The sequence below is a fragment of the Macaca fascicularis genome, chromosome 20, assembly GCF_037993035.2.
Source record: "Macaca fascicularis isolate 582-1 chromosome 20, T2T-MFA8v1.1".
NCBI classification, from domain to species: domain Eukaryota; kingdom Metazoa; phylum Chordata; class Mammalia; order Primates; family Cercopithecidae; genus Macaca; species Macaca fascicularis.
Window position 1 is genome coordinate 68,595,330 of NC_088394.1, and position 23,397 is coordinate 68,618,726.

The 23,397-nt window shown below is 40.1% G+C and overlaps 1 protein-coding gene and 1 non-coding gene across 6 annotated transcripts in view; both read left to right on the plus strand.

Annotated features, from left to right (window-relative positions):
* The window catches only part of AP1G1 (adaptor related protein complex 1 subunit gamma 1), a 90,602-nt gene that overhangs the window by 40,976 nt on the left and 26,229 nt on the right, over positions 1 to 23,397 (plus strand). For all 5 annotated transcript variants that reach the window (XM_065536669.1, XM_045382603.2, XM_065536670.1 and 2 more), the window contains 10 exons: positions 1,995 to 2,119; positions 3,671 to 3,812; positions 5,757 to 5,853; positions 7,312 to 7,388; positions 11,166 to 11,261; positions 12,114 to 12,194; positions 12,367 to 12,465; positions 15,696 to 15,751; positions 18,319 to 18,432; positions 21,061 to 21,201. In XM_065536669.1, the coding sequence (XP_065392741.1) occupies positions 1,995 to 2,119; positions 3,671 to 3,812; positions 5,757 to 5,853; positions 7,312 to 7,388; positions 11,166 to 11,261; positions 12,114 to 12,194; positions 12,367 to 12,465; positions 15,696 to 15,751; positions 18,319 to 18,432; positions 21,061 to 21,201 (1,028 nt within the window). The remainder of the gene's footprint in view (positions 1 to 1,994; positions 2,120 to 3,670; positions 3,813 to 5,756; positions 5,854 to 7,311; positions 7,389 to 11,165; positions 11,262 to 12,113; positions 12,195 to 12,366; positions 12,466 to 15,695; positions 15,752 to 18,318; positions 18,433 to 21,060; positions 21,202 to 23,397) is intronic.
* Positions 18,758 to 18,843, plus strand: LOC123570720 (small nucleolar RNA SNORD71). The gene has a single exon (XR_006694970.1). It is a non-coding gene; the product is annotated as a small nucleolar RNA SNORD71 (small nucleolar RNA).

Consider the following 23,397-nt stretch of genomic DNA (forward strand, 5'->3'; position numbering starts at 1 on the left):
GATGTTTTTAGTGCAGGTACATTGAGAAAGCAATTTTTAAATAGCTTGAAACAACTCTGTGGAACTGTTTCACTTTCCTCAATTTCACTTTCGAATTTAGTAGATAAATTCGTAATGGAAAGTAGTCTCACATGATTTTAACTTCCTGTTACACAGGTCTCCATTTGAGCCCCTTTCCTTGGGATGTATGATTCTAAAGGGGATCATGGTTTTTAAAACTCTTCTTTGTTAGTCTCTCTTGTGTTCGCCCTTTGAATACTGCTTTAGAGGTAATGTTTTGGCCTTTTCCATGTTTGTCAAGATGGAGTGATAAAGTATGTCAGTGATTTTGAAGGTGTTTCAAGAAAGGCCAGGTAGAGGGACAAACTAATTTACAAGAACTCTTAAGCCGTAAGAAGCTGTTTCTATCAATGTTGTAAAGAAGAAATCATGTAAATCATTTTAGCTTAATTCCACTACTGAGTTTTCCTGTTTTTTGTTTTTTCTGGATTAGATTCCTAAACCCTTGCCCTCTCCCATAGTACTTGGATCAAGCTCTAAATGTACTTGATTCACATACTTTCCACATTATATTAAACTTAGTTATTGCCTCTCTTTTTTAAAATTAATTATACATTCCTTATGGTTAGAATGGGTTGGTGTATTTCCAGTTATTAAGTTTTTTAATTCCCAAAATGGAACCATACCTTAAACACACGCTAGGTGCTCATTTAATGTAACTTGGAGATTAAGAATTTGATTTGTTAATCTCTTATTATAATACTTCTAGTTTATGTTTGTGTGAATCTGCAAAACTAATGTAAAACTGAGAGATTATTTGAATGGCAAGTATCATGGGGCTTTGCTAAAATGATCTGTTTTTGAACTTGATTTCTTTTTTTTTTTTTTTTTTTTTTTTTTTTTTTTTTTTGAGACGGAGTCTCGCTCTGTCGCCCAGGCTGGAGTGCAGTGGCGCGATCTCGGCTCACTGCAAGCTCCGCCTCCCGGGTTCACGCCATTCTCCTGCCTCAGCCTCCCGAGTAGCTGGGACTACAGGTGCCCACAACCGCGCCCGGCTAATTTTTTGTATTTTTAGTAGAGACGGGGTTTCACCGTGGTCTCGATCTCCTGACCTTGTGATCCGCCCGCCTCGGCCTCCCAAAGTGCTGGGATTACAGGCGTGAGCCACCGCGCCCGGCCGAACTTGATTTCTATTAAGATATGCAAAGGTCTTAAATCTTTGCCTTCTAAAAAGATGTAGGTAGTTTGCAGGCATGGTGGCTCATGCCTGTAATCCCAGCACTTTGGGAGGCTGAGGCGGGCGGATCATCTGTGGTCAGCAGTTCGTGACCAGCCTGGCCAACATGTTGAAACCCTGTCTGTTCTAAAAATACAAAAAGAAAAATTACCTGGGTGTGGTGGTGAAGGCGTGTAGTCCCAGCTACTTGGGAGGCTGAGGCAGGAGAATCGCTTGAACCCAGGAGGTGGAGGTTGCAGTGAACTGGGATCGCACCATTGCACTCTAGCCTGGGCTACAAGAGCAAAACCCTGTCTCAAAAAAAAAAAAAAAAGAAAAAGAAAAAGCCAGGCGCAGGCATGGTGGCTCACGGCTGTAATCCCGGCACTTTGGGAGGCCGAGGCAGGTGGATCAGCAGAGCTCAGGTGTTCGAGACCAGCCTGACCAACATGGTGAAACCCTGTCTCTGCTAAACATAGAAAAATTAGCCAGGTGTGGTGGCTAATTCCTGTAATCCCAGCTACTCGGGAGGCTGAGGCAGGAGAATGGCTTGAACCTGGGAGGCTGAGGTTGCAGTGAGCTGAGATCGTGCCATTGCACTCCAGCCTGGGCAACCAGAGTGAAACTCCATCTCAAAAAAAAGAAAAGAGTTAGGTAGTTTGATGAAACACGTTTGTACTTTAGCCAACTGGGGACTCTGGGTTAAAAACATTGCTTTTCTGGATTATGGTATCAAGTTTTTAATTTCTTTTTTTTTTTTTTTTTTGCTTTTTTGCAGTTGGAGTGCCTCAAGCTTATTGCCTCTCAAAAATTTACAGACAAACGCATTGGCTATTTAGGGGCAATGCTGCTGTTAGATGAAAGACAAGATGTCCATCTTCTCATGACCAACTGTATCAAGAAGTAAGTCTTACTTTTCTTTCTTGTAACAACTATTAAATACTTTGTTCTTTTTTGTATTTTCTTTGAGATGGAGTCTCGCTCTTTTGCCCAGGCTGGAGTGAAGTGGCTTACCCAGGCTGGAGTGAAGTGGTGTGATCTTGGCTCACTGCATCCTCCTCTGCTGCCACCACCCTCTCCCGCTCCCCGCCCCGACCTGGGAAGTGATTCTCCTGCCTCAGCCTCCTGAGTAGCTGGGATTATAGGTGCCTGCCACCACGCTTGGCTAATTTTTGTATTTTTAGTAGAGACGGGGTTTTGCCATGTTGGCCAGGCTGGTCTTGAACTCCTCACCTCAGATTATCCACCCGCCTCGGCTTCCCAAAGTACTAGGATTACAGGCTTGGGCCACTGCGCCTCACCTACTTGGTCTTTTAAGTCTTTTTTGTAATATAATATCAAGAACTTCTATTTACTGAGTTTATATTTACTTTTCAGAGTATATTTGAATTGCTCTTAGTTCAGTAGTTTATACGTAAAGAGGTTAAGCAAAAGGTTAAAATTTGTGTAGGAGGCTGGGTGCGGTGGCTCATGCCTGTAATCCTAGCACTTTGGGAGGCCGAGACGGGCAGATCACGAGGTCAGGAGTTCAAGACCAGCCTGGCCAATGTAGTGAAACCCTGTCTCTACTAAAAATACAAAATACAAAACTAACTGGACATAGTGGCACGCTCCTGTAGTCCCAGCTACTCGGGAGGCTGAGGCAGAAGAATCTCTTGAACCTGGGTAGCTACTCAGCCCCCCGAGTAGTTGGGATTATAGGTGCCCGCCACCACGCTTAGCCAATTTTTACAGTTTTAGTGGAGATGAGGTTTCACCATGTTGGCCAGGCTGGTCTCGAACTCTTGACTTCAGGTTATCCGCCTGCCTTGGCCTCCCAAAGTGCTAGGATTATAGGTGTGAGCTCCCCCCCACCACCCACCAAGTTTGCTGAGTTTTCTTTTTTTTTTGAGACAGAGTCTCGGTCTGTCGCCCAGGCTGGAGTGCAGTGGCGCAATCTCGGCTCACTGCAAGCTCCGCCTCCCGGGTTCACGCCATTCTCCTGCCTCAGCCTCCTGAGTAGCTGGGACTACAGGCGCCTGCCACCGCGCCCGGCTAATTTTTTCTATTTTTAGTAGCGACGGGGTTTCACAATGGTCTCGATCTCCTGACCTTGTGATCCACCTGCCTCGGCCTCCCAAAGTGCTGGGATTACAGGCGTGAGCCACTGCGCCCGGCGTTTGCTGAGTTTTCTAAAGTGTGTGTCTTTGACATCCAGTAGATAATATGTTTTTCAACTTCTACTGCTTTGGTACCTGAAAACATTGGCTTGTAAGCCTGGTCAGTCTGTTTACTGTATTGATAATATGTAATAAAGTTGGGATAAACATTTTCTGCAATAAATAATTTTATTAATTGTTTTTGTTGATTGGAGAAATCTTGAGTTATTCTGCACTAGTTTGAAATTGTGAAGCTGCTTCTTGGGGAGCACCAGGCAGAACATGCTTGTTCCTACCTTCTTCTTTTCTTTTGCAGTGATCTTAATCATAGCACGCAATTCGTCCAGGGGTTAGCACTTTGTACCCTCGGCTGCATGGGCTCCTCAGAGATGTGCAGAGATCTTGCAGGAGAGGTAGAGAAGCTCCTGAAAACCTCCAACTCTTACTTAAGAAAAAAGGTAACTCTTAATGAACCAAATGTCTGTTTAGATTAGGGAGTATTATGGAGATCAGAAGGCAGATTACTAATTTTTGAAAGATCTGATGATAATGTCATTTTTTCTGTGCAGTAAATTTATTTTACATGATTTTATATTAACCTTAATTCCTCTTTTTTTAAGGAAATGATTTATAAACAAACAAATGTCACTGGATATATCTTAGGTGGCATACCAAATTCCTAAGTTATCTGATTCTAAACAGTATTACACAAGGTGATTATGAACAGATTTTTATGAATTTACTTTTGTCCTAATAATTACTGCCCATATCTTTGTATTAGTGCCTTTGTATCTCTGGAAGGGCAGTTCCATTGGTACCTAGATAATTAGGGAGTGATGTAGAACCCACTTTCCGAATGAATTAGTAATAGAAGAGAATTATTCTTCTATCTGATTTTATTTGTTGATATAAACATTTTATTGAGTTTTTAAAAATTGCTTGAACCCTACAACCTTTGAAAATGAAGTGTATGGAATTTAGAAGTCCAAGAAATGAACATAAACTGTGATCCGTTTGGCATTTACTGTGCCTCTCTATTAATGGTGTGGGAAAGAGGCATTGAAAGGGCCAAACCATTTCCCAGGATGATATGCAGTTAATGATGGCTGCAAACAAAGTTAAATTATTTTTTTTAATTTGTAAGCTGGTCCTTTTTCTTAAAGAATATGTGAGTTACTCTTGTTCAGAAAACTCATTATCATATTAAAATGAAACGTACCTTCAGGTTAGAAAAAAAAAATATTTTTCCTCCCAAATATAACATGGGTGGAATTAGTAGAAATTTTTTTTGTTAATACATCTAACTTTTATGGTATTTGACTCAAACATTTAGTAGTTATAGTTACTTTGCGGAATATGCAAAATCAATGTTTAAATGTACTTTTATTTTCCAGTGAACAAGCTAGTAAGACCATCTTTAGTAGAGACTAAGTATTTTTCACATGATTTTCTTGATGTCAGCAGAGTCATTTGAGGGCCACATAGATATTATTAAACATAACAGTAGATTTATAGCATTTACAGTATATATCTTTCAGTTGTGTAATGTTTTTTAGCCTGTTAGTCATCTCACTCAGAGGTATGATTATCACAGATTGAGATCCTTACCTATTTTTACTTCCTCAAAACTCCACATAAGTTATGTTTAACTTGTTTGATAAATTCATATTAATCATACATAGTCTAATGTAGAAAATTTTTGCCTACTTGTCTAGGCAAAAGGGAGAGGTGAGCCAGAAGATCTCTTTAATATAATAGTATAAACTGGAAATCCCCAACCAGTTAATAAATACTTTTCTCTCCTCTTAATTTTTTTTTTTTTTTTTTTTTGAGACGGAGTCTTGCTCTGTTGCCCAGGCTGCAGTGCAGTGGCGCGATCTCGGCTCACTGCAAGCTCCGCCTCCTGGGTTCACGCCATTCTCCTGCTTCAGCCTCCCCAGCAGCTGGAGTACAGGTACATGCCACCATGCCCAGCAAGTATTTTTAATTTTATTTTTAGTAGAGATGGGGTTTCACCGTGTCAGGCAGGATGGTCTCGATCTCCTTTACCTTGTGATCCGCCCGCCCCAGCCTCCCAAAGTGCTGGGATTACAGGTGTGAGCCACCACGCCTGGCCTCCTCTTAATTTTTTTTTAAATAGAGGCAGGTTCTTAATGTGTTGCCCAGGCTGTTCTTAAACTCCTGGGCTCAAGTGATTCTCCTGCCTTGGGCTCCCAAAGTGCTGGAATTATAGGAGTGGGCCATCACCGTGACCAGCCGTAAATCTAATATCTAACCTCTTCTTTATTTTTCTAGTGGATGAACAAGTTGGTGAGATTTTTGTGTTGGTGGTTTTTTTGTAAGATTGGTTGCCCTGGCATAATTGAAATAAACCTTTTGTTCTTTTATTGTTTTTTTTATAGGCAGCACTATGTGCTGTTCATGTCATCAGGAAAGTTCCTGAACTTATGGAGATGTTTTTACCAGCAACAAAAAATTTATTGAATGAGAAGAACCATGGTAATGTAATTTGGATGCATTCATGAAGTACTGAGGGAGAAAGGGAAAGAGAAAAGGCTTGAGGCTGTGTTAGTCCTGTGTCTCTCAGTACAGTGGAGTCACCTTTCTGCTGTGCCTTAGACACTTTTCCAGGAAGGTCTGGTCTGACAAACCTTTCTACTCACATATCCTAGTTTTATATTAGAGATTGATTCTTTCATAGTAAACTTATCTTTCATCTCTGGTCCGCTTTTACTATATTAAAAATATTAAGTTATTAATATCTAGTGTAATATACAAATGAGCCTACCCATAATTTTCATGTGTAAAATCCTTTGATTTCTTGCCTATTTTACAGTAAAAGAAAAAATTTCATTATCATGTGGTAGGAGTGTAAGATTTGTGCGTCTGGGCGTAGTAGTTCATGCCTATAATCCCAGCAGTTTGGGAGGCCAAGGTGGGCAGATCACTTGAGCTCAGGACCAGCCTGGGCAACAAAGTCAGAACCCATCTCTGCAAAAAATATGAAAATTAGCTGGATGTGGTGGCACATGCCTGTGGTCCCAGCTACTTAGGAGGCTGAAGTGTGAGGATGGCTTGTGCCTGGGAGGCAGAAGTTGCAGTGAGCCAAGATTGTACCACTGCACTCTAGCCTGGGCTACAGAGCCAGACCCTGCCTGACTCAAAAATTGTGAAAATTCTTTTGGGTTATTTCTGACGGAAGCTTGTATTAGGTACTCAGAATCTTTATATAAAACAGAGGAGTTAAATGGAATGTGGCTGTTCTTTTCCCAAACATTTTATCCTTATTTGAAGTCAGTGAAAGAAGTTTTTGAATAGAGAAAATTCGTGTGTCTTAAATGCTCAGAGAAAAAATTGTGTGGTATATTTAATTTGACAAATTCAGTGCTGTGCCCAGAATGCTCCAAATATACTTGTTGAACAACTGAATTACTTAGAGCACATATTTATTACTTAGTGAAAAGAAAAGCATTGTGAGATTGTTTTTACTGACTCTGGAGCAAGTAAATTTACTTTGTCATCCACAGTTAATCTCAGAGTTTTGATACGTTTTATCTGGAAATTTAAAATCTTACTAAGATTTTTGCCTCTTGAATTATCTGTTAGAACTCAGATAATAGCTGATTAAGTATAGAACAGATGATACCTAGCTTACATTGTATGTTTTTATGGATATTCTCAGATGGAGAGACACATGTATTGGTCGTCACTTTTTAATAATTATTTTGGTCACATAATTATTGAAAACATTCGGATTTTACTGACTTGGCCAGTTTTAAATCAGGCATCTATTAAGTTCCTCCTTTGTATTCACTTCAATGCTTAGATTCTTTAGGGGATTAAAAAGCAAAAGTAGCAACTATCCTTTTGGAATTGACCTTCAGGAACTCAAAGCCCTGTTCTATAAAATTGAATAATAGGCCTCATTTTTAGTTTTCCTTTGATCTTTTCTTTCAGGTGTCCTCCACACATCTGTAGTCCTCCTCACAGAAATGTGTGAGCGAAGCCCAGACATGCTTGCGCATTTCAGAAAGGTAGGTGCCATTCTCTATGCCTAAGCCTTTGTTGATTGAAAAATGATTTTCCTGAAAAGTACATGATTTTCTTACTTATTAATTTTTTTGAAAGCAAGCTATGGATCTGAATAAGGGTTTTAACTAGCCCTGCTGTGCAGTTGGGCTGGAAGCCAGATTTAGGCATATAAGTAAGAGCTGGCACTAGTATTGTGTTTTTCTTTTCAGGATAGAAGTTTTCTCTCATTGTTGGCAGACACACGAATCTCACGTGTTTTATCTGCTGTTTTCACATTTTGAGTCAGGAAACATAATCTGAGGTCAAATTAAAACTAGGAGTTTTGTGTGTGTGTGTGTGTGTGTGTGTGTTTTTGTTTTTGTTTTTGTTTTTTTGAGACGGAGTTTTGCTCTTACTGCCCAGGCTGGAGTACAGTGGCACGATCTCGGCTCACTGCACCCTCCGCCTCCTGGGTTCAAGCGATTCTCCTGTCTCAGCCTCCCGTGTAGCTGAGATTACAGGCATGCGCCACCACGCCCATCTAATTTTTGTATTTTTAGGAGAGACGGGGTTTCACCATGTTGGCCAGGCTGGTCTTGAACTCCTGACCTCAGGTGATCAGCCCGCCTCAGCCTCCTAAAGTGCTGGGATTACAGGTTTGAGCCACTGCTCCTGGCCTGTTTTTTTTTTTTTTTTTTTTTTTTTAAAGACAGGAATTTCTTTTCTATTTTTTTAAGGTTAAAACTAAAAGTTTTTTTTATTGCTTTTCCCCTACTCTTCATTTTAGGCCATTGACTCCTGTGATGGAAGTCCTGGCTATCTTAAGTACCCCCTTCTCTCTCTCCCTCTTTTTTTTTTTTTTTTTTTTTTTTTTTGAGGCAGAGTCTTGCTGTGTCACCCAGGCTGGGGTGCAGTGGTGCAATCTCGGCTCACTGCAACCTCTGCCTCCTGGGTTCAAGTGATTCTCCTCCCTCAGCCTCCCGAGTAGCTGGGACTACAGGTGCCCACCACCACGCGCAGCTAATTTTGTTTCGTATTTTTAGTAGAGACGGGGTTTCACCATGTTAGCCAGGCTGGTTTCGAACTCTTGACCTCAGGTGATCCACCCGCCTCAGCCTCCCAAAGTGCTGGGATTACAGGCGTGAGCCACTGCTCCCGGCCTATTTTTTTTTTTTTTTTTTAACTAGTATTTTAAAGTGGACATTTCTATTTCTCCACTTAATTTTAGAAGACAGTAGTAAGGAGCACTCAGAGGAAGACTGTTCTTTGGGTAGTTACATGCATTGAACTTCTTTTATAGGATGCTGGTCATTCCATAAATAGGACTCGCTTTGTACTTTAGATCTAGTAAGGCTCTAACAGGAGTTCTTTTTTGGCTTTTTTTCCCTTAGATGTTCATGTCTTGATTAAATTATTGTAATATAGTATGAGACCCGTATCTGTCCCTAATGCTTGCTTTGTATGTTTTGTTCCTGTTGTCTGTTTGGAATCCTGCTGTATGTTAGAATGAAAAGGTAAGAATTAACCCTCTTTTAGATGGTGCATGCTGGCATTAGGTCCTTAGTAGCTTTTGTGTATCCATCCACAAATGTGGCTTTTAAAATATACTAATGCTGAAGCTGTGCTTAATACTGTGAGTTATTGTTCTAGCATTTTTGGCTAACTTCCTAGTCTAGTTTTTGTTTTGTCACTTAAACTCCTGACTCCAAAGTCAGCCTTGGATTTCAGTTGCAGCCTTTCCTGAATTGTAAACCTTCTTCTCTGCCTTTTCTTTATCTTTACTTGAGAAACTTTGAGCAGTTTTCCAGTGACTTTGGTGATGGCAATTCCAGATCAGTCTGGAGCTTTGACACAAAATGCTACTGCTTTTTGAAGTAGATATTTTAGAACAGTATGTGGGTAACCTCATACTTTAAAAAGCTCTCTGTGTACTGCTGAGCTTTCAGTTCAGACTTAGAGCTTTTATTTCTCCCTTACCTGTACTTACTCTTACATAGAAGTTTTGAAATATTAAAAGGATTTTGAGGTAGAGTAGTGGGCACCAACTGATTTTCATGGCTGCAGCCTTTCCCTATGTCATCTTATTTTGTTTGTCCTGTCGTCAGTTTTAATAACTTGCATTTTTGTCTGAAAAATGAAACTGGGTTCCAAGAATTGTATGCTGAACATTCAGACATTTGTGCTCTGTGTCCCAGGGTAATCTTATGTGATGTGCTGGCCTTTTGGCAGTGGATAAAACAATTTCTGAATTTAGTAGCCCAAGGAAAAATGACTTTTCCAAGAAATAAACCAGATAAAAAATAACTTGGGTTATATGTAGTACAAAAAAGCAGACCATTGGGAAGTGTGCAAAATAAGCTTGGTAACTACTTGGTCTTCATTTTATTATAAAAATATTGATTTAAAGTGGTTTTAAAAGGTATATTACTATCTCTAATATAATTTTGCCCATAGTTGACAGATGTAATGAATTTACAGATCTCCATGGCTTAGATTTTTCTTATTTGGAGTTGTCCAAATTAGACTTTGTTTAGGTGACTTATAAGAATTAATTCCGAACTGTTATGGCTCACTTTATTTAAATTCATACATACTGTGTTTTCTTGTATTTAGAAGTGGCCTTAATGTTTTGAATGCTTTGAGTGCATGCGTTGGATATAGCTTGGCTTTTCATCTCAGTCTTGATCCTCTTTTAGGCTTGAGGAGTAGGGAAGGGACAGAGTCTAACTACAGTGAGAAAAAATAATTGAGTTGCAGCAGAGTTGTAGCTAAAATTGCCTGCAAAAGAGATGCAATGCAGTTCACTTTGCACACTTTTTAACTTAATTTTTGGTCATTAAAGTTGTTTATATAGCTAAAAATTGAGTTTTTAGTTGGAAACGTAAAAAGTTCCTGTTGTGGCAAACCTTCTGTTTTAATATCAAGTAATTGATCAACAGAAATGAAATGAGTGCCAATATTTAAAACATCTTTGGCTTGACAGTAAAATTGCCTTTACAATGTGTTAGGACTCTTAATGGATAAAGTAAAGGAAGGACAGGAAGGAAATTCCTGGTTATAAGGAATGTATAGTCTCATTGAAAAGATAAGAAAACAGACCACAAAGCTGTATATGTAAATAAGTCCTGAAATTTAAAAAAATTGTATCATATGAGTTAAGAATAGGAAGAGGAAATTATTCATGGCCTTGATATCTCTTAAGATGAAAGATGTAATTTTTTCATGTGTCTTTTCCATTTGATTACCGTATTACTGTTGTCAGCTTTGGTATTCCCTGTTGTTTGTTGGAAAAGGGTATAACTCTTCTGTCTTAAGAGAAGAGTTTTTTTTCTCTATTTGAGGTTGTATGTTCTAAAGCTATAATGTTAATAAGATCACCAGTTGTATTTTGGTGTGATGACATGTTATATGCAAATGTTTGAATGGATGAAAACTGAACATGTTTTTGCCACCTAGGCATGTCAAGTTCTGCAGAAGTAGAAATGCAGTACGCCCCACAGGCATCTGTTTTACCTGGTTCCCATAGGCTTTCTGACCCAGTATTATTTGTAATATCTTCACATATAACTCTGGCATAAAAAAGTCTGGTTTGGTTTTATCCAGATAAAATACATACTTCTTCTTGAATATTGGCCTAATTTACTCCTAAGTTTATCAAACATCTACAGTATGCTAGTATATTAAATCACTAGAATTTGCTGGGACTCGGACCCTTACACCCTTTTTCTAAACCAAAGGACCTGCTTATTCATGAGACATTCTTCAATATTCACTGTTTTTTGATGCATCTTTCTCTGCAGCTTGTGCCCCAATTAGTTCGTATTTTAAAGAACCTCATCATGTCCGGATATTCACCAGAACATGATGTTTCTGGTATCAGTGACCCCTTTTTGCAGGTGAGGTTGAAAGAATGTTTTAAATAAATGTTATATGAATTTAATATCTTTTAAGTAGACCATTTCCTTCCTCTTAAAGTTTGTGTTGAGTAGAAATTTGGTAGTTAATTGATTAATTATATTAATGAATAGTGACACAATTCTGTATTAGATTATGAGGATACAATTACAAGTTTGTTCTTTTTTTTTTTTTTTGAGACAAGGTCTTGCTCTGTCACTTAGGCTGGAGTGCAGTGGCACAATCTTGCCTCACTGCAGCCTTGACCTCCTAGGGTCAAGTGATCCTCCCAAGTAACTGGGATTTCAGGTGCTCGCCACCGTGCCTGGCTCATTTTGTATATTTCGTAGAGACAGGGTTTTGCCATGTTGCCCAGGCTGGTCTCAAACTCCTGGACTCACGCAACCTGTCCACCTCAGCCTCTCAAGGTACTGGGATTACAGGCAAGAGCCACTGTGTCCCACTTAAAATTACAGTTTTAATAGTCAAAATCATTTACTATTTTTTACTATAGTAAAAAATACTATAGTATTACTATAATTATAGTAAATAATTATAATTACTATAATTATTTACTATAGCTCTGCAGGTGGTAGTATGTGGTAGTATCCTTTAGCTGTGGAGTACTGAAGTGTGGGTTGTCTTATAATAACTTTATTAGATGTAGAAGCATTTATAGCTTCTCTAAAGAAATGTTTTCAATTCTTCTGTTTGATGTTTGACCATTTCTGATATGAATAAATGGTTCCAAATGAAGTTCTAAGAGTTCATTTAGTCATTTGAATTTCATACCAAGATGAGATTTCTTTGTGTGAGACATAACTTGTTGACACCTCTCATATTTTGCACATTAGGTACGCATTTTGCGGTTATTAAGAATTTTAGGACGAAATGATGATGATTCAAGTGAAGCTATGAATGATATATTAGCACAGGTGAGTAGACCAAACTTAAATATTTATTTTAGTTTCGCAGGGAGTAGAATGATTATGGTTATATGGAGCAGTTTTTATTTGTGTTTCCTCATTCGTAGCTGTAATTACAAAATGCCTCTTGTTACCTGTGGATTTTTATCACTTACGTACTGCCCTCAATATGTCTTTTCAGGTTGCCACTAATACTGAGACTAGTAAAAATGTAGGAAATGCTATTCTTTATGAAACGGTTTTGACTATCATGGATATTAAGTCAGAAAGTGGATTGCGAGTAAGTCGTTTTAAATCTTTTCTTCCCCCCTAAATGTTTCATTTAGAATGGTTGACTTGGACTGGAGTACTTCAGAGTTGTATTCCATTTGGAACTCAACTTTAAGAAAGAATGATGCAAAATGTGGAATGCTTGATTTTTGGTATCTGAAATACCATTTCTTCCCGCTGAAGGCTTAACATTGATTATAATAAACTTTGGGAGATCTTAGATGTAGCAGTATAGTGAATATATTTGTCTTATCATTGTTGATGTTAACCTTGATCATTTGGTTGAGATGGTGTCTGCTGGGTCTTTCCACTGTAAAGTCATTATTTTTTCCTTTGTAATGAAAAATATTTTGGCAGATATTTTGAGACTATGTAAACATCCTATCCTCAGATTTTTACCTATCAGTTTTAGTATCCACCAGAGAATCTTGCCCACAACAATTATTAAGATGGTATTCTAATGACAAATTTTCCATTTCCCTCATTTTTTTTCTTATTAAATAATTGGAATTCTTCTATAGAGAGGAGTTGTCCCTTCTCCTTCATGAATTTGTTCATTTTGTCATTTATTAATATTAGAACTGTTAGCCCATAGCCTTGTAAAAAACAAATGTACTAGAGTATAATATTTGTGTACAGTTCTTTTTGTCTTTAGCATTATAGTATCTAGTCAGATAACCAAAGTAATTTAGGTTAAGTCCTTTTCCTCTCCCCATCTTTCAAACAGAATGGTAACATAGCATATATATTGTTCTGCACCGTACTTTGTTCACCTAACATTATCTTGGAGCCAGTTCCAAATTCATGTATAGAGATAAGTCTTGTTCTTTTTTTCTTAATTGTGATAAAATATATATAACACAAAATTTACCATTTTCAGCATTTTTAAGTGAACAGTTAGTACACTCATCTTGTTGTGTAACCAGTACTATAGTTTATCTCCAGAACTTTTTTGCCTTAAAGTTTATATCCATTAAACAATAACTCTCCATGCTATAACTACCTCTAGTCCCTGGCAACCACCATTCTACTTCTGTCTATGAATTTGACTACTCTCAGGTACCTCTGAAGAAATATAAGGAAAAAACCCAAAATGTTTTTTCTACTCTTTACTGTCTACCCTCACAGAGTCATTCAACACTTCACTTCTTTTTTGTTTTGTTTTAGGGACAGGGTCTCTCTCGGTTGTTCAGGCTGATCTTGAACTCCTGGCCTCAAGCAATCCTCCCACCTCAACCTCCCGAGTAATGTGAGCCATCATGTCCAGCTCCAACATTTCACTTCTGACACCATATGTGTTGGGGCTATTTCCCTATACATCAGGCGGTTTTCTGGTGGATACCAGCTGGGTATCCTCTAATTGAATTCAATTCTGACACTTGTCTCCCTGGAGATAAGGTGTCACATCCCGCTGGGTGCGGGCCCGTAATCCCAACACTTTGGGAGGCTGAGGAGAGTGGATCACAAGTTCAGGAGATTGAGACCATCCTTGCTAACACAGTGAAACCCCGTCTCTACTAAAAAAAAAAAAATACAAAAAAATTAGCCGGGCGTGGTGGCAGGTGCCAGCTACTAGAGAGGCAGAGGCAGGAGAATGGCATGAACCTGGGAGGCGGAGATTACAGTGAGCCAAGATTGCGCCACTGCGCTCCACTGGGCAACAGAGCGCGACTCCGTCTCAAAAAAAAAAAAAAAGGTATCACATCCTACAGTTGGAGGGCTCAGTCCCACAAGACTGACCCCCCCACCCCAACTTCAGATGCCACTCCCAAGCTCAGGTTGTGACGTGTGCTTCTGACCAACCAGCTGTAAGTTAGGGTTCCCACAACCCCCTCCTCAGGTTTAGTTAGTTTGCTAGAGTGGCTCACAGAACTCAGGGAAACACTTCACTTATGCTTGTTGGTTTGTTATAAAGGATATAGATGAACAGCCAGATGGAAGAGATATATAGGGCAAGGCATGTGGGAAGGGGTTGGAAGCTTCCATACCCTCTCCAGATGTGCCGCCCTCCAGGAAGCTCCACATATTCAGCTATCTGGAAGCTCCTCTGAACCCTGTCCATTTCAGATTCTTGGAGGCTTCATTATGCAGGCATGATTGATTAAATCATCGGTGATCAGTTTAACCTTCAGCATCTCTCCCCTCCCCAAGGTCGGGGGATGGGACTGAAAGTTCCAACCTTTTAATATCATGGTTGTTCCCCTGGCAACTAGTCTCCATTCTGAGGCTATCTTAGGAGCCCATTGAGAGTCATATCATTAGAACTAAAGATGCTGTCACACGGAAATTCCAAGGGATTTAGGATTTGTATGCCAGGAAACAGGGACAAAAACCAAGTATATATTTCATCATATCACAGTACCTTATATAAGTGGAATCATACAGTTTTTATCCTTTTGATAAGCGTATTATTTAGCATAATGTCTTCAAGGTTGAACCATGTGTCAGAATGCATTCTGTCTTAATGGCTGCATGACATTCCATTGCATGGGTGTGCCATAGTATAATTAGCAAATTTGCTATTAACGGAGTTTTAGGGTATCTCCTATCATTTGCAGTTATCAGTAGTGCCACAGTAGACTTTTGTCTATATGTACAGTTGTTTGTCAGATCAATTCCTAAAAGTGAAATTGATAAAACAGAGAATATACTTTGACTTTAAATATAGTTATTTCCAGATTTCCCTCTAAAGAGGCTGTACTAATAATTATTCTTCCACTAACAAAACACTGTCAAAACATTAAAATGACCTTCCAGCACTTACCTTTAGTGTATGATTTTAAGAGTTTGCCTTTGGATTTTTTCCTTTTTTTTTTTTTGAGACGGAGTCTTGCTCTGTTGCCCTGGCTGGAGTACAGTGGTACAATCTTGGCTTACTGCAACCTCCGCCTGCCGGGTTCAAGTGATTCTCCTGCCTCAGCCTCCTGAGTAGCTGGGATTACAAGCATATACCACCATGCCCAGCTAATTTTTGTATTTTTAGTAGAGACAGGGTTTCACCATGTTGGTCAGGCTGGTCTTGAACTCCTCACCTTGTGATCTACCGGCCTCGGCCTCCCAGAGTTCTGGGATTACAGGCGTGAGCCGCCATGCCCGGCTCCAGTTTGGTTTTTTTTTTTTTTTTTTTTGGTTGACTAGCAGTCTGTGAAGCACCAGAGGCCAGAAAGTTATCCTTTAAACACAGGAAACAATATAAAACTTTAATTTTCCTAAATTTTGACCTATGCTATTTCTCTTTAGGTCCTAGCCATAAATATCCTGGGTCGTTTCTTATTGAACAATGACAAGAATATTAGGTAAGTTAACTGAAATATGTCTTTTATCTTGGGTATTGTAAGCCCAGTATTTTAAGAGTGATTTTGCTCAAGATTACACATGTATTGAGTCACATATCTAGAACTTATAGCTCAGAATTTTTATGTTTTTCTGGTCTTAACACTACTGTTTTGTAAAGACTTGAGGATTTGTCTCATGGCATATAGTCCTATTTGTTCTGTAAATCGGGAGTCAGCAGAATTTTTCTGTAAAGGGTCAGATGGTAAGTATTTTAGACTATGGGCCATGGAGTCTTTGGTAACTACTTACCTCTGCCCCTTAGCATGAAATTAGCCATAGACAATATGTCAATGATGAGTGTGGCTGTGTTGAATAAAATTGATTTACATCAAACTTGGGAACTAGTATGAAAAAAATATTTTGATATACAAAAACAGCAGACAGCTGGATTTTACAGGTAGGCTATAGTTTGTTGACTGACCCCTCCTCTAAATTAAGAAAAATGTAACATTTCAGGTAGCAAATCTGGAATGTCTTTGTGAACTCCAGCTAGTTTTAGCTAGTTTTTTAGGTAAATGAATTGATCAGTATTATCTTTTATTTTGGTATTTTCCTGTATGTAGTACGTATTCCTGCTTACCTGTTTTTCTAATCAGGAGAAGTTTTTCTTATATTAAACATGAAAAGATGTGGCAGCTAGGTGCAGTAGCTCACACCTGTAATGCCAACACTTTGGGAGGCAGAGATGGGTAGATCATGAGCCCATGAGTTCGAGACCAGCCTGGGCAAGATGGCAAACCCTATCTCTACAGAAAAATACAAAAATGAGCCAGGTGGCTTGGTGGTGTGCACCTGTAGTCCCAGCTACTCTGGAGGCTGAGGTGGGAGGATCACCTGAACCCAGGAGGTTGAAGCTGCAGTGAGCCGTGATCATGGCACTGCATTCCAGTCTAGGTGACAGAATGAGACCCTGTTTTTGTTTTTTTTTTTTCTCTCTTGAGACAGAGTTTTGCTCTTGTTGCCCAGGCTGGAGTGCAGTGGCGCAATCTTGGCTCACTGCAACCTCCGCCCCCCGAGTTCAAGTAATTCTTTTGTCTCAGTCTCCCAAGTAGCTGGGTTTACAGGCGCACATCACCACGTCCCGCTAGTTTTTTGTATTTTTAGTAGAGACGGGGTTTCACCATGTTGGCTGGGCTGGTCTCTAACTCCTAACCTCAGGTAATCCACCTGCCTCGTCCTCCTGAAGTGCTGGGATTACAGGCAGTGAGCCACTGCACCTGGCTGAGACCCTGTTTCAAAAAAAAAAAAAAAAAAAAGATGTGGAAATAATTATTGTGGCATCCTGAATTATCTTCCCCTTCTAAAGAACACTTGGATTGCCAGGCGCGGTGGCTCACACCTGTAATACTAAGTAGCACTTTGGTAGGCTAAGGTAGTAGGAACGCTTGAGCCCAAGAGTTTGAGACCAGCCTGGGCAACATAGCGGGGGACTCCATCTCTATTAAAAAATAAATACATGAGTAAAATTTTAAACCTTAACATACTAAGTTAAACACGTGGATTTTAAACTCAAATTTTTATAGAGGCAGTTTTGGTACCAGTATCATAAAAGCAGAGAAAACTCAAATGGTAAAATTGAAATTGCATTATGGGGCAAAGGCAGCCTTAAAAGGCATATTATATGCTCTCTTTGTTTTACTATTTGGAAAACTTTAAAAGAATTGAGTCAATCACTTCTATTTATTTTATATTTAATTTAATTAATTTTTTTTTTTGAGACAGAATCTCGCTCTGTTGCTTAGGCTCACTTAGATCGTGCAGTGGCATGATCTCGGCTCACTGCAAGCTCTGCCTGCTGAGTAGCTGGGACTACAGGCGCATGCCACCACGCCCGGCTAATTTTTTGTATTTTTAGTAGAGACGGGATTTCACCGTGTTAGCTAGGGTGGTCCTAATCTCCTGACCTCGTGATCCGCCTGCCTTAGCCTCCCAAAGTGCTGGGATTATAGGCTTGAGCCACTGCGCCCAGCCCCAATTTTATTTTTTTTGAGACAGAGTCTTGCTCTGTCGCCCAGGCTGGGGTGCAATGGCGTGATCTCAGCCCACTGCAACCTCAGCCTCCCATGTTCAAGCAATTCTCATGCCTCAGCCCCCCAAGTAGCTGGGACTACAGGCACCTGACACCCATGTGCCCGGCTAATTTCTATATTTTTAGTAGAGATAGGGTTTCACCATGTTGGCCAGGCTGGTCTTGAACTCCTGACCTCAGGTATCCGCCCGCCTTGGCCTCCCACAGTGCTGGGATTACGGGTGTGAACCACCATGCCCAGCCTACTTTTAGAAGTTTAAATGGACTTGACCATGAATGCAAATCTAAAATCCAGAGCTTCTTCTGGTTGCCGTTATTTTAGATTATGGTATCGCTTATACCTTTGAAATGTTACTTTTATGCTCACTAACTTTCTTTTAAATATTTAAAAATGTGTGCTTTCTCTTATCCATTAGACGTCTTTCTATTATTTAAACAGAGAAAAACTATCCCGAATTTTACATTTTAACTCTGTTATTTTGCAACTGTTTCATCTAGATACGTGGCTCTGACATCTTTGTTGAAGACTGTACAGACAGATCATAATGCAGTACAGAGGCACAGAAGCACAATTGTGGACTGTCTTAAAGATTTGGATGTCTCAATAAAACGGTAACAAACTGAGAGCCTTTCTCAGTCTAGTGCTTTTGGTAAATTGAGTGACAGATTATTGATAGTTCTGTGCCCCTGCCATATGATACTTTGTAATAGTTTTCAGAGCAAGAGTGTTGACATTTGTGTATTTAGTCCTTGTGTTCATAGATGGACTCTGCTGAGTGAATCCTTTTTTAGAAAGGATTGGCAGGGAGAAGTTTAGGTTATTAAGGAGGCCAATAAGAATACTTAAGTGCACACTGAAGTTGTCCTTGGCTCTTTGATAAGTATAACAGGCACAGAGTATCTTGGCAAAAGTTTACCTAAGGGAGGTACTGTGCTTTGTGTGTTGGAGGATGAAAGTACGGAGTGATCCATCGGCTAAGTGTCTTATCACAATGCTGACACTCAAACTGCTGACAGCACACGTTTTTCACAGTACTTACTCCCCAGGATCCTGAAGGCAGCGTGTTTCTTAGAACAGTGTATCCTGAAATGACTGTTAGGCAGCAGATAGCACTCTCAAAAAGCATAAATCCCTTCCCTTAATGGAGTAATTCTACTGGATCTCTTCTTAGAACTCTAGGTGTTTGTAGAACCTAGCTAAAGTTGGCCTCTGAACTTTTGGTTGTATGTTCAAATCTAGAACAAAGTATATTTAAAGTGATCTCTGAAACCATTCAGTCAACAAACATTTATTGATGCTGAGTTCCTTTGATTTACACAGAAGAGGTACAAATTAAAGGTGCTAAGTACTTGAGCAATCTATAGATAAGACCTAAACTTAATAACACCAACTTTTATGTAGCACTTTGCAAAAGATTTTTTAAGTACCCTCTCAGTGGGTTCTCAGAACAAGCCAATGAGAGAGCCTAAGCAACTACTTCTATCCCTAATTAACAGGTTAGTTAAAATTCAGTCCCACAGGGATCAAATGACTTAACCTAAACCTTAATCCTTGTAAGGGGCAGTCCTGGGAATAGATAGTTTTGTGTTGTTTCTCTCTAGCTCATTACTGGGTTGTGAATTTCAAAAGAAGTGAAACCTGTGTCTCTTTGACAGGATATATAACAGTAAGAGCTTAGACTCTGGAGCCAGACTGCCTCATTTCATATTCTGACTCTGCCTTTGATAGACTAGGTCAAATTACTTAAACTTTCAGTGCCTCAATTGCCTCATAAGTAAAATGCAGATAGAAGGGCAACCACTTCATAGGGTTATGCAGGATAAATTGAATTAATATATGTAAATTACATAAGCACCCTGTAAGTTATTATATCTAAGGATTGAATTTTTGCTACTTATATGTTAGCTTAGCTAAGATGAAAGTATCCGCTACTTGTTAATTTTTTATTTTTTTTGGAGACGGAGTCTTGGTCTGTTGCTCAGGCTGGAGTGTGGTGGCGCGAACTTGGCTCACGGCAACTTCCGTCTTCTGAGTTCAAGCGATTCTCCTGTCTCAGCCTCTTAAGTACCTGGAATTACAGGCGCCTGCCACCACACCCAGCTAATTTTTATATTTTTAGTAGAGACGGGGTTTTGCCATGTTGGCCAGGTTGGTCTTGAACTCCTGACCTCAGGTGATCTGCCCGCCTTGGCCTCCCAAAGTGCTGGGATTACAGGCGTGAGCCACTGTGCCCAGCCTAAGTTGTTACTTTTGAAAGTCAGTGTACATACAGTGTTTGATATTATTGACCAAGTATGGAAAGATGCATATAGTAACCTTACAACTTTTACATGTTAAACATTCCTATTTTTCACTTCATTGCCAACTTTGAATAGGCAGTTACAGAAACTCTTATTTGTCCTCATAGCACATGCCATTTTTTTTCCTTCTCATGGCCCTCATTTTCCCTTTGAAATTTTTTTTTTTTTTTTTGAGACAGAGTCTCGCTCTGTTGCCCAGGCTGGAGTCCCTTGCCTCACTGCAGTCTCTGTATTCCGGGTTCAAGCAGTTCTCCTACCTCAGCCTCCCTAGTAGCTGGGACTACAGGCACCCACCACCATGCCTGGCTAATTTTTGTATTTTTAGTACATAAGTGGTTTCACCATTTTGGCCATGCTGGTCTCAAGCTCCTGACCTCAGGTGATTCGCCCACCTTGGCCTCCCAAAGTGGTGAGAAAACAGGTGTGAGCCACTGTGCTCGGCCTTGAATTCAGTTTTTAGTCTGAATTTCTGCATACCTTTTGATAGAAACTATGTTACATCATCTTTGGACAGAGTAGGGTGTAATAAAAGTAAAATATGGTGACTTCACATGTCACATTTTTAAGGAATGAGGCAGATAGGTATTATTATTGGGTAATACATTTGTTGCCCCTCTTTTTGAGACTCTTAGGTATTCTAACTTCCATATTTGTAGAACAGCCTGTTGAACCCAAACTGCATGTTTGGAGTTTAGTGGTATATCTCATAGGGACTTTTGAGGAAAAATATTGCATGAAGATTCAAAATATCAAAACTAACTTTGATTACATAAAAATACATCTCCTTGGTTATTTTGTGTGCAAAGATTGGGATCACAAGATTGTGCAAGGACGTTAGCACATCTGGCAGTGCTTGGTGTTCACAGAGTGCATACCTGGGTCTTTGTTTCATTTCCACTATAAATTTTGTAACTGTTTTTAATTTTTCCCTTCTGCAAGGCGTGCAATGGAATTGAGTTTTGCCCTGGTAAATGGGAATAATATCCGAGGCATGATGAAAGAATTACTTTATTTTCTGGATTCCTGTGAGCCAGAATTTAAAGCAGACTGTGCATCTGGAATCTTTCTTGCTGCAGAAAAGTAAGATTTAATTTTTACCTTTATTGGTAAAGTCTGCTTGGAACTTTTGGAAGTGTCTTTAAAACATGGGGAGGGGGCTGGGTGCGGTGGCACACACCTGTGGTCAGCAGTTTGGGAGGCCGAGGCAGGCGGATCACGAAGTCAGGAGTTTGAGACCAGCCTGGCCAACGTGGTGAAATGCTGTCTCTATTAAAAATACGAACATTTGTTGGGCCTGGTGGCGCGCGCCTGTAGTCCCAGCTTCCCAGGAGGCTGAGGCAAGAGAATCACTTGAACCTGGGAGGCAGAGGTTGCAGTGAGCCGAGATTATGCCACTGCACTCCAGCCTAGGTGACAGAGCAAGACTCCATCTCAAAAACAAAACAAGGCCGGGCGCGGTGGCTCAAGCCTGTAATCCCAGCACTTTGGGGGGCCGAGACGGGCGGATCACGAGGTCAGGAGATCAAGACCATCCTGGCTAACACGGTGAAACCCCATCTCTACTAAAAAATACAAAAAACTAGCCGGGCGAGGTGGCGGGCGCCTGTAGTCCCAGCTACTCGGGAGGCTGAGGCAGGAGAATGGCGTAAACTTGGGCGGCGGAGCTTGCAGTGAGCTGAGATCCGGCCACTGCACTCCAGCTTGGGCGACAGAGCGAGACTCCGTCTCAAAAAAAAAAAAAAAAAACAAAAAAAAAAAACCACCAACAACAACAAAAAATGGGGAAACGACTGTAAATATGTTTAAAACACATAACATTTATTTCAAGCTCTCAGCTGAGACCAAAAAAATTTTACACTTTTATGAAATCTTCTCATTTTTCTGTTCTTTAACCTCTCATCTCTGATGCTGTTTTTTGTTTTGTTTTGGTTTATTTGTTTTGGTTTATTTGTTTTGGTATTTTTTTTTGAGACAGGGTCTCACTTTGTCACCTAGGCTGGAGTGCAGTGGCACAATCTCCCAGCTCGCTTCAACCTTGACCTCGCCAGGTTCAGGGGATCCTCCTGCCTCAGCCCCCCAGGTAGCTGGGACTACAGGTGTACGCCACCACACCCTGCTAATTTCTGTTTTTTTGTTTTTTTGGGTTTTTTTTGGTAGAGATGGGGTTTCACTATGTTGTCCAGGCTGGTCTCGAACTCCTGGACTCAGGCGATCCGCCTGCCTCAGCCTCCCAAAGTGCTAGGATTATAAGCGTCAGCCACCACACCTGGCCTATAGTGCTGTTTTAATAAAGGGAATGGAAAAGTTACAACATCTGAATTGCTGCTCTATGCAGAATTTTGAGGAAGTACGTTATGATTTTAGTAGTATAGCTATTCTTTCTCTTCTTTCCACTCTGAATTTAAGGAAACAAGTTTTTAGTTCTAATGTTGTTGTCTTGGTCTGAAAACAGTTCGTTTTTTTCTTTGTTCTTTATCCTCTCCTGCCCTGACTGAATAATCATTTTCTCTGAAACTGAAAACAAATCTCATTTCTCAGCTTAGCAACTCTTATTGCGATCTTATGGGAAACATCTGAGTTTGACTACATACTCTCTTTTTTTTTTTCTTTTTTTTTTTTAATTTTAGAAATGGGGTCTTGCTCTGTAAGCCATGCTGGAGGGTAGTGGGCCAGTCATAGCTTACTGCAGCCTGGACTTCTGGGCTTAAGCCATCCTTCTGCCTCAGCCTCCTGAGTAGCTGGGACTATAGGCGCAAATCATCATGTGCCACTAATTTTTTAATTTTTATTTTGTAGAGATGGGGTCTTGCTGTGTTGCCCAGGTTTGTCTGGAACTCCTAGCCTCAAGCACTCCTTCCTCCTTGGCCTCCCAAAGTACTGGGATTATAGGCATGAGCCACTGAAGTCAGTTGACTGTATACCATTTTATCACTCTCTAAAATGGCATTTGTTGCTAGATTTGAAGTTGAAATGTTTCCACATATGTTCACTTATCCAGGGAACCTAGAAAAGACTGTAGGACAGGATTTTCTTTTCTTTCTTTCTTTCTTTTTTTCTACAGTGAGCTGGCTCACTGTAGCCTCAACTTCCCAGGCACAGGCAATCCTCCCACCTCAGCCTCCCAGAGTAGCTGAACTACCGGCACCCACCACCACACCCAGCTAATTTTTGTATTTTTTGGTGAGACAGAGTTTCACCATGTTGCCCAGGCTCATCTCGAACTCCTGAGCTCAAGCGATCTCCCACCTCGGCCTCCCAAAATGCTGGGATCACAGG